Source organism: Triplophysa rosa, linkage group LG12 (assembly GCF_024868665.1).
Source record: "Triplophysa rosa linkage group LG12, Trosa_1v2, whole genome shotgun sequence".
Classification (NCBI taxonomy): Eukaryota; Metazoa; Chordata; class Actinopteri; order Cypriniformes; family Nemacheilidae; genus Triplophysa; species Triplophysa rosa.
Window position 1 is genome coordinate 22,940,013 of NC_079901.1, and position 11,642 is coordinate 22,951,654.

The 11,642-nt window shown below is 37.4% G+C and overlaps 1 protein-coding gene across 1 annotated transcript in view; it reads right to left on the reverse strand.

Moving 5' to 3' along the window:
- Positions 1-1,563: 1,563 nt before the first annotated feature.
- Positions 1,564-11,642, reverse strand: part of glg1b (golgi glycoprotein 1b) — a 41,161-nt gene continuing 31,082 nt past the window's right edge. The window contains exons 17-26 of the mRNA XM_057348480.1: positions 10,865-10,982; positions 10,113-10,205; positions 9,658-9,795; positions 9,404-9,527; positions 8,525-8,667; positions 8,250-8,351; positions 7,137-7,244; positions 6,612-6,732; positions 5,911-6,017; positions 1,564-5,174 (exon numbers count right to left, since the gene is read on the reverse strand). Of these exons, the coding sequence (XP_057204463.1) occupies positions 5,007-5,174; positions 5,911-6,017; positions 6,612-6,732; positions 7,137-7,244; positions 8,250-8,351; positions 8,525-8,667; positions 9,404-9,527; positions 9,658-9,795; positions 10,113-10,205; positions 10,865-10,982 (1,222 nt within the window). The 3' untranslated portion in view covers positions 1,564-5,006. The remainder of the gene's footprint in view (positions 5,175-5,910; positions 6,018-6,611; positions 6,733-7,136; positions 7,245-8,249; positions 8,352-8,524; positions 8,668-9,403; positions 9,528-9,657; positions 9,796-10,112; positions 10,206-10,864; positions 10,983-11,642) is intronic.

The following is an 11,642-nucleotide window of genomic DNA, read 5'->3' on the forward strand; positions in this document are numbered from 1 at the left end:
TTATAGCCAGAACATTGAGCTAAACCATAAACTATACGGCCATTGACAGGGTGAAGAATTACATGAGCTGCTGCGGTTTCATTTAAAAAGAAAAATATTTACGTACACTGCCACCTCCTGGACGAAAGAGGAATAACAAGACGAGCACTGCATTTTTTTGTTTTCCTCTCCCAAATGACAAATTTCTAACTACATAAGCATAATGTTGTTATCATTTACTTACAAATTACGCATCATGTTATTCCAATTCCGTATGACTTCATGGCGGGAAGATATGTTGATTCTGACAGCAAAGCTCCAAAAGCACAATAAAAAGTAGCCCATATAAGTTTGTATACTTTAGTCTATACGTAATACAGGTGAGCTACATCCCATGTATCGTGAACCCATATGAATAACTGGTCTATATTTAAATAGGCCCTACGTATTCATAAAAATGAATGAAAAGCTTGTCTGAACATTTAAAGTCTGTAAATGATACGCTTGTTTATGTTTGTATACGTATAGAGTAACCGGAAGCGCCGCTTCAGGCCATATAAGGACAAAGCAGGTAAACGCAATAAATGTGCAGGATGGCAATTATCGTTGACTTATTTTTTTTTAGCACCTCACAAAAATGACCACCTAACAAACAAACAGGTGTCTTGAAAACCACACCTGCAGTACCAGTACGCGTCTAAAACTCTTTGAGCCAATAAGAAGAGCTTTCTGGCTGTCAATCATTTTGCCCGTCTTTGGAGGGCGGGGTTTTGAAAATGACGTTTGGTTGAATTGATGTGAGAAGTTTTATTCAATAAACATAAATAAATTGTTTGTTGTTGAAATTGTTTTCAATTTTAATCAGAATCAGACACATTACCAACTGCAGTGTGAACTTCGTTGCCCTCTAAGATTGCATTCTCACACTTTAATTTGCTATATTGCATCTTGTCTTATTCTTCTGCTTTCCTGAATATACTTATAACATATACATACACAGTTTTATAATCCTAAAATATTGCATGATACACTTCATTACAAATAGCCTACTGAAGGAAAAAAAACGCTGCAACGCTGCATTTTCATCATATGGACTAAATGGACCCATGAATTTCGGTTATAGAGTGTTTGGGTTATTGTGACAGAAAGGTTAACTGTCGTGGAAAAAAAATTAAAGTGAAGCCCATCATAGCACAACTCATAAGCAGCTAATACTGACCGCCTATGTGGTAATGATAAATTAGGTGACGTTTATGTCTGTGCACTAGTTATTTATATCGAAGTCATTTTAGATAGATGTGATTTATGTTTGCCTGTCGGTCCGTCACAAATCCTGCCCGCATTATTTCCCATCTGAACAAAAGCACTTCAGTTTTCTCACCACTAGGCGGCAGTAAATACGTAATAAACATTCTTTACAAGCAACGATATTCATTATTTTACTGTACAGAGGTTTGCAATGACAAAATGGTCAACGTATGATTTTTTTCTTAAAAGTGTTTATTGGACTATATGTAAAAATACTTCCATACTCTCACTATTTGTCCTGTGTATTACATGTAGGCCTACTCAGATGGATTCTAAACTAGTGTTTTGTCAGATGTGAATGTTTTTTATTTAGAGATTAATATAGATCATCTTTAATGACATGAACTGTAATGCACAGTACACAGTGTTTTTGTCAACGGTTTTAAAAATGTCCACATTGTGGTAAAAAAACTGCAGAATATTGTCTATACAGTATAACCAAATATATCTCAGATTTAATTAGCTCTTTAAGGTGAAAAAAATGCATTTATATCCTTTGTTGATGGAAATGCTCCTTTTGTCCTTGAAACACTTGAAGAACAAAAACTAACATTTTCAGGGTTATAATGAAACAACATTGCAAATTAAACAAAGTGTTAAGAAAACCTACAAGTTTTATTAAACTTCCAATTCGTAATCTGTACAGAATCAAATAAAACAAAAAAATCAGACATGGCAGAATGAGAAGAATATCACAGCCAGAACATTTTACAATGCTTAATAATTTCGCAGTTAACATGAAATCAATTGTTCAGATGAAACATGGAAAACTGCCTGCCATATAGAGTTTGAGTCTTCAGGAGACAGAAGTTAAAGGCCATTAAAACAAAGCAGGATGATCTTTGGCTCTGCACACTGTCATGAAATTGTGACCGGTTTCAACTTTGTGAGTGATGTTAGTGGTTTTCAAACGGGACTCAGCAGTACACACACCCTTCACTTAAATGCAATCCTACATGGTTACATTAACCTAAAATCTCTGGCGACATGAATAGTCCAAAATGCACAAAAGGCATATAAAAAAACATCCAATCATTTAAACAAAATTTTTCATACCTACGGGCAATTTTGTCAATTTTTTAAATACATTTTTTTCAAAGAGAAAGTCTTTATAACCCACGCAGAGACAAAATATCCTGCACTCTTTCCACTCCTGTGATTGTAGACAGTAATATTGGGTCTAGACTGCCGGCTCAAACAGAACACAGACTCACTTTGATGTGCAAAAAAAGAAAAAGGTGACCGATGACCACACATACTGTACCGCTAGAAACCTGTTAAATGAAAAACAGTCAGGTACACCAGAAGAATATAAACACAAAAAAATGTGTAAAAATCAAAACTCTCTTTCAAAATGAATTAGAAGAAACCTATTTAAAATAAAATAACTTTCAACATTTCCTTATCTACAATATCAACTGTGATCGTATGATTTCAACCGATCAGAAAGCCTGGACGTGATCTGTAGTTTGCACATTAGCTCTACTATTTACAGAATCACACTGATATGATCAATGCTCAGATGTAAGCAGTATGTCTGCAAAATATTACAAAGTACAAATCTGTCCCCAAATGCTGAATTCTGGGATATTTCTGAATCTGTTAAAATGTGTATGGTGGACAAACTGGCTTTACACGCTCCTCCAGAGACGATAGAATACTGTTTCTATAATGATTCAGCTCCTGTCAAAGAAATGAAAAACTGTTGATGATGACATGCTGAATCTCTGTAACCCTGTCAAGAACATGTCCAGGTCACATTTAACCTGAAATAAAAGATATTTTGCTGAACGGAAGTCTATTTTGTATCATTGTGACATGGTGGGCACATTCCCATTCAATCAATTACATGAAGTTTCTATACATCACAGTATTTGTTGTATGTGAAGTATTACGATCAGGGGGAAATGCGTTGAGTTTTTGACAAGAGCAAGGCCACGATGCAGAAAATCTTCAGTCCTAAGGAAGACTTTTGGCAAAACAGTATATATCATATCCTTTTTCCTCCTTTCTTTAGAAATGGAGTGAAATGTGACCTGGTCTTGTTCTTGTAAGATTTACCTTCGACAAAGATCTCTTGGCATCCACAGTATACACTGCTTAAAGGCAACAGAAAACAAATTCTTCCTATTAACTTTTTAACTAATCAAAAAGAAGACGAATATGCCACCGCGGGCTTCCACAAACTACAGACCCACAGTCCTTTTATGAAAACGTTTCCTTTTATGCAGATAAATATAAAACCAAGCTAAGCACAGTTAGGTTGTAAACAATAAATAAGGCCGAAGTCAAAGACAATAAAACATTGAAAAGTGCATTTGCACAACATTTAAAGTACCTCTGAAGGAATACATCGAACAGGACTTACTGTGACTTTTAACTCATATAAAGTTGGTCCAAAGGAACAATAAAACTGATGTGAATGTGTTCATTTTTCACCCTTCACACATTTTAGCACTTCATCTCTAATGCATCATAAAAATGTAAACATGCTGTGCCAAACATTTCAGAGATCACTGGGTAAATCTTACCAAGCACACATCCGCCTCACAAATGAAAGAAATAGAATAAAAAACTTGAATGAAGAAAAGCAAACCTAAATTTAGTGCTTTTCAGCATTAAGACGTTATTTTCATGACGATGAAGCATGTTTTACCCCGTAATTCTAAATATATCAAGAAGAAATTCACCATATTTTCATTACTGAGTTAGAAATCTCCATGTATTTGCTGTAATGTACATTAATTTCATTGTATTATAGTGATTAGGGTCTGTACATTACATAAATCAAAACCACCATTCCAAATTGTGTGGGAAAATTAAATGTTCTTAATTGTCACAATTAAAAGAAAAGTTTGTGGTCCTAAAACAGAGTTAATTTGTAATGTAAAAATATACATCTATACTTGGACATGTTGTTCATGAGATTCAACCCAGTCAGACGAGAAACATCTTTGCCCCGACGTAAGATTACATTCCACACTTCATGTGTCAGAACCAGACATTCATGCTCTGTTTCACAGACAAGGCTTAAGACTAGTCCCAGACTAAAATGAAAGTTTGAGCTATCTTGACTAAAACTAAATTGCCCTGACATCGCTTAAAATATGTAATTACTGGTGTGCATGTTGAGACAAAACAAAGGCAATGTTTTTATTAAAAGTGACTTAAATATCCTTATTTTACTGGCTCAAGCTAAGCCTCATCTGTAAAACAGGGCCTTAAAGCGCTATTATCATTTCAGACATAAAAACATCTTTAGTGAAACACCCCACAATCCCACTCAAAGTGCACTTCACCTTGTGATTTTCAGATAAATAAATAAAAAATGATAGTGATGATCCACAAAAATCATCAAGTTCTGAACGTTCACTTAAGCCACTGATTAAAGCCCTATCTACATTCTCAAAGAACAAACTGTGCTAAAAAATACTGCATTGACACATGACCATATGAGTAGCGTCATGTAGTAAGGCTTTCATTTTCAAAACAACAAACACTAATCAAGGCATAATGTCCCAAAACGATCATGATCTTGTCTGAGGCGCGTTTAAAAGTCCAACGTTTGGATTCGGGTGGATTTTGGTGGCTGGATGGGCTACAGTGGGTTCCACATATAACGCCAGTCCACAGAACATCCACCGACAGTCCCCAAAGTCCTACGGAGAGAAGCGAGCGCAGAAAATGAGGATGGGATGTGCATGGCCGGGATCCTCTCTCTACCTGTCCTTCAGCTCTCTGGTGACACATTTGGTGATGCGGCCACACAGCAGCCCCACGAGGAAGAGGATGGACACAGACAGTGTGATCATTAACAGGATGTAAGTCTTTGAAGGTGACGTCATCACTTGTAAAGCGAGGTCTGAGAAACCTTCAGCTGGTGCCACCTGGAATACATTACAGTAACCGATGTAAGCAAGTGTCTATGGGCACCTAATAAAGTGCATTTAATAAAGCATTATTTTGGGTGACAGACTTTTGATGTTGGCTACACCTGACATAATCTCCATTTAAGGAAGTCTTTAAAGCGTGTGAATTTTAGCGGCATCTAGCGGCGAGGTTGCGAATTGCAACCAACGGCTCACTCCACCCCTCCCTTTCCAAGCACTACGGCAGCTGACACAGAACAAAGATGTCGCCGCATTTTACTTCTTTAAAACATATTTGCGAAACGCGCTCCGTAGAGCAGTTTGTCCGTTTAGGGTTACTGTAGAAACAACATCGCAAATTCCAAGTAATACGAATACCTTTATTGTCATTGCATGTAACATACAACAAAATTTCATGTCTCTCATAAAAAGTGCAACTATATACATTCTTACTCATAAAAGTCCATTCATAAAAAATAAATAAATCTACATACAACAGGATTTAATTAGTCCTAGAAACTATCGTACAGCTGTATCTCTCTTTTATAAATTTGATCAAACGAAACACTCTTCGAAGATACGAAGTATGCAATACTACCGTGTAGGTTACTCAAGATTAATATGAGATTGGCAGAAACTGTGTGTTACCCCATCTTTAATATCCCACATTGCACCTTTAAAAGAAAACAGCTCATAAATCAGTATCCAGGACTGGAATAATCTTTTCAATAACTTTGGGCACCTAAGTAAATACCTTAGCAGCGTAGCTCCACATGTCTATGCGGTCCTGTAATCTTCTATTACAGTCAGGCTGTAAACGCACCTGCTTGTCTTGCAGAGCACCCATTAAACAGGACATTTCTGGAAAAGATTTTCAAACATGCAATGCGGTCAGGGACACAAGAAAAACCACACAGATCCAAAGGATGCATTTCGACATTCGTGACCCTGGACCACAAAACCAGTCATAAGTAGCACTAATATATTTGTAGCAAAAGCCAACAAAAATGGCCGGAAACACGCCTACAAACACGGTTCGCTGCTGCCCACTCTTTGGGAATAACCCACTCAAGTTTGGTCTCTATGTAAAGATTAGAATTTCTGCTTTCGGGTTCATCTACTCTCCACAACGTCATTACAGCGGTGAGCGTTAAAACAAACCTATTTTTCTGTTAGCAACGACCTGCTACGGCGCCTCTGATGGACAACTTTAAAAGCCATTTTCTCAATATTTTAATTTTTTGCACCCTCAGTTCCAGATGTATAAATAGTTGTATGTCGGCCACATATTGTCCAATCCTAACAAACCATACACCAATGGAAAGCTAATTTATTCGGCTTTCAGATGATGTTTTTCAAAATTGACCCTTATGACTGGTTTCGTGGTCCAGAGTCACATTTGTGACCCATTTATAAGTGGAAGTAAATATCCTGAGAGAAATAAACTACACTCACGTCTGCCTCTTCCGGGTGTGATGGCTGCGCAGTGGTGTTTCAGATCCAGCGCGCAGGCAGTGTGCAGTACGGGATCCACGAATATGTCTGCTTTGCTTTCTTTGAGCATGTTTAACACCTCCTACACAACAAGAACATTATGAAACGAACAATATGGACTAAACCCTAAAGACCTTTGAGAAAACGTGAACGTGGCTCTTTCTTCTGTGAAAGACAAAAGAAGACATTTCGAGAAATGTTTGTGTTCATACAGCTTGTTCATGTTGTTTGGTTAGCAACATTTTTCAAAATATCTTCTTTTGTGTTGTGCAGAAGAAAGAAAGTCGTACAGATTTAGAATAAACGAAGAAAGAAGTTTTATGATTTTCCCTTGTGCATTTAGTTGTTATGTGGGAATCTCAAATAAGCATCAAATAAAAGCAGACGTGGGTTAAAAGATACAAATGGTGTTTCCATAGCAACTGATAGAGAGGAAAGCAAGCGGTGTGTAGAGATGAAGCGTGTTTGTGGACGTGTGTTCTGTACCGTCTTGCACTCCTCCTTTTTAATCTTCAGCAGGTTGTTCTTCAAACATTCCTCCACCTGACCCGTCTGTTCCTGCGCCGTAGCTTCCTCGGCACACAGCCGCGTGATCTAACACACACAAACACACATTGTACTGGTAAGTGTCGAAGGGCCATTTCACACACCATCTCTTGTTTTAAGAAAGCTTGTGGCTCACAAGAGTCTCCCGTAGCGATACAAACCTCCATCTGCAACCTTAACAGCACTGTAAACCCGAATGTTCAAAGTGATTAAATAGTTAAAGTAGCGTACACTTAATTTTATATAAAAGTTGTACCAACATAGATATTTTGAGTTCCTGTAACTAATTATTACTTTTGAGTTAGTGGAACTTAATTTAAACAAGTTAATTCAAGACGATTCGTTGAGAATGAATTTCAGTTCCCAGCATGCTTTGCGTGAGACTGCAGTAGGAGAGTACATTTTGAAACTTAGTGTTATTTTATGAGTTTTTAGAAATGAAAAAGCCTTGTTAATGATGAATGTTCATTTATCTTGGGTATTTAGAAGAGTTTGTTGTATTTTTTACTTTTAGGGTTACCATCGGTTAGAAGAGTGGTGCTCGCGCTTAGATTGTGGGAGGTGCCGTAGCAGTCGCCCTTGTGTTACATCACTCTCTGTGAAGGCTGTTTGTTATCTGTTGAAGTAGCCGAGTAAGCTAATAAGCCCTTTCTTTTATTTAACTGTAAATAAAAAAGTTAACTTACTAAATGTTCAAAATTAAGAATGAATTGACATGCATGAGTACAACAAACTCAAAACTTAATAGTTCTGCTTACTTAAAACTGGGAACATCATAATACTAATAATACTAATAATGTAACTGATTACCTCAAATTTTTTGAGTTTTCCCAATTTATTCGGGTTTACAGTGAGGTCATTTGCTAATGCACTTCAGGAGAAAAGTGATAATAAATTCTGACTTAAAGCTCTCATTCTGTTGTCTTACATAATGACATGAATATATTTTAAAGAGCGAGTGTCTAAATATTTCGTCACGTTTAGTTTCAACTCATTCAAGAGGTTTTATTTGGGCCAGGACGCTGTCTTCAAAGGTGACAGAGATTGATTCACCTCATTACTGCAGTGAGTCTGTAGCTGTGGATCCAGCCGATAATCCACCGCCGATTCCTGAAGTATCACTCGGATCTGATCTTCACAGTCTGAAGACAAACGCTGAGAAAAACGGTCATCGGCATTACTTTTAAACCGGCTACATGATTCCAGTAAAACATTAAAGACACCATGAAACAGAAGTTGCAATGGTGTTTTCTTCTGGAATTAGAAAAACGGGATTTACAAATACAAATGATTGTATTTGTGATGTTGACATTTATTGACACACACACCTGGTCGGCATACTTGAGTTTAAGGCAAGATATGACTTGACCTTCTAGTTCATGAGCATCGCTGGCTTTGTTGAGAATGCTCTGACAGAATTTAGGGATGTCTGCCTTGCAAGCTTTCCTTAACACAGGGTTCAACCTGTAGTCTGAAAACACAACAATAGCACAAGAAGCACAACTAAAAGCAAACAAATGACTTGAGGGTGAGTAAACAATAACAGAATTTTCAATTCGGGTGTTTTTAAACATGACTAAAGACCCTAGAAACCAAACAAAAGCTAATCTTGCACTGTAAAACATGTTATCCTGCATTAAAGTGATAGTTCACCCTAAAATGCAAATTCTGTCATCGTTCTGTCACCCTCAGGTTGTTTCAAACCTGTGTAAATTACTTTGTTCTGATGAACACGGAGAAAGATATTTGGAAGAATGTTAGCAATTTTCAGTTCTGGGACATCATTGACTACCATAGTAGGAACAAAATATTGTATTTTTGTTATTCTGCTGATCACAAAATGAGATATTTTGAAGAATTTGGGAAAACAACTACCATTAATTTTCCCCACTATAGTAGTCAATGATGTCCCGGAACTGAAAATTACTAGCATTCTACCAAATATCTTTCTCTGTGCTCATCAGCACAAAGTTATTTATCCAGGTATAACATTACACGAGGGTGAGTCAATGATGAAGAATTTTTCATTTTTGCGTGAACTATCCCTTTAAGTTTTTAAGTACAATCACATTTCACAAATCATATTAACTTACTAGTTTCAATTTTGGCGGATGAGTTGATGTAACTTTTAAAAATCAAGTTTTAAAATAGTGAGTTGAAATCACTTGGATTGTATTTACAAACTTGGGGGTGCGTGTGATCTGTACCTGTGTTCTGAGTGATCTGTCTCTTGGTGATCATCTGCTTACACTTTGGATCCATCAGTTCACTGTTTTTATTTTGTTTCAGACACTGAAGAACGCTCTTAGCATCTGACTCTGTGCAAAAACGCTAACATAAAAACAAACGTATGTCATCGATAGCACAATAGTGTGTGCGAAATGTTTCAAAAATGTAAAGGTAAAACTTTTCTTTCAATTTAAATGTGTTTAAATGTGCCGTGTGCGTCTGAACGTCTCACCTTGATCATCTGCTTGCACACTCGCATGAGCTGATAGTCCAGTTCGGGGTCCATCATTTCTGTTTCCTGAAGCTTAAAGATCTTCTGATGACACGTCTGAGAGAGCACCTTCTTGTTCTCTTTGAGGCACTCGATGATCTGAGATGAAGCGGAGAGGCGTTGAGGAGATAAGAACAAAGTGATTTTACACTGCTTTCCCAAATCAAATCGACCGTTCAGCATCTGTGAGCGGATGCTATCAGATTTCAAAGTTCTTGCCCCTTTGCAATTAAAACGTTTTGTCTAGTTCATGTTTCGTAGTCTGAGTGGATGGAGTTGGGTTTAGTGAAAGGACATCTACATACTACATGAAACAAGCAAGACAAATGTATTTCTCCGTGACGAAGCTCCTTTAACAGCTCCACCTGTGGTTAGGACTGCGAAGTGAAAAAGAGATTCGTTCGGTTAACCTTTACCTGAGCGTTTCCATAGGGGACAGAGGAGCAAAGCTTGTGGACATCTTTCCTACATGCTTCGTGTAATTCGGGCTCCAGTCGAATGTCCTCTGACTGCAGAGAGAGAGAGAGAGAGAGAGAGAGAGAGAGAGAGAGAGAGAGAGNGAGAGAGAGAGAGAGAGAGAGAGAGAGAGAGAGAGAGAGAGAGAGAGAGAGAGAGAGAGAGAGAGAGAGCGAGAGAGAGAGAGAGAGAGAGCGAGAGAGAGCGAGAGAGAGAGAGAGACAGAGCGAGAGAGAGAGAGAGAGAGAGAGAGAGAGAGCGAGAGCGAGAGCGAGAGAGATGTAAACTGACATTTCTGGGACGTCACTGACTAGTAACTTATTACTTTTTTTAAAAATTGTTGTCAAAGGTGCCCCAGGACTCCTAAATTCTTCAAAACATATTGTGTTCAAAAGAACAAAAATATATATACAAATTGTTTTTTCTACTATGGTAGTCAATTTTGCCGCAGAACTGTCAGTTGCTGACATTCTTCCAAATATCTTTGTGTTCAACCCGAAAAAATACATTTATACAGGTTTGGAACAACTTGAGGGTGAGTAAATGATGACAGAATTTTCATTTTTGGGTGAACTATCCCTTTAACGTACTGTATATACTTCAGTAAAATGTTTAACTGATCCTTAAATGCCAAGTTTGTCTTTTTAAAGTTTTGACTCTGAAGAGCGCAAATGCTTGTCTATGGTATACAACAGAAATCATCTGGACTCACCATCTCCAGCTCCTCCACCCTCAGCTGTTTGCGACATTTCAGAGAAACACGTTGATCTTTCACGTCCTGTAGCGTGTCGTTCCTCACTGTGGTGCTCAGACAGATGACCACATCCGCTCTGAGGTGAACAAACACGCAAAACAAGACATGACGAGGGTAACACATAGACATGAAGAGAACATATGAGAAAATGAGAGGAAACATGCAAATGCTCATTTCACCACTAGATCTGTTTAGTCGAAATGTACATTTGTAGGCCCACACACACAGGAGGCTGGTTCAAATGTAAATTTGGTGTGTTTAACATTCGAGTATGACACATAAGGACTACTACCACAAACCTTTTCAGGTCGTAGCGTGTGGGAATATTATTCATATAAAAAGTATGATTTAATTATCAATATAATCAATAAGTGTTTTCTTTCATTAAATTATTAAGCTGTGTGCTTTTGTCATGTGCTTTCTATTTTACTCAGTGGAAAGTTACTGTGGCAAACGAAGTGAGACAGGATAAGTGGGGGTTGGAACCATAAATTATCTAAATCAACACACACACACACACACACACACAAAGAGTCACATATAAAAGAAATGTTATGAATCAATCCACTGCATATGTTTTAAGTATAATCATGAGTTGTGATGTGTTTTAATGAATCATAGGATTAAGAAACAACGCTACATAATTAAAAGCATTAGATGATTGAGTGTTTTCTTTTTACTAAAAGAATGTTAAGAATGTTGGTATGTTGTCCGGCCACAAGAAACTGTCTCTAGG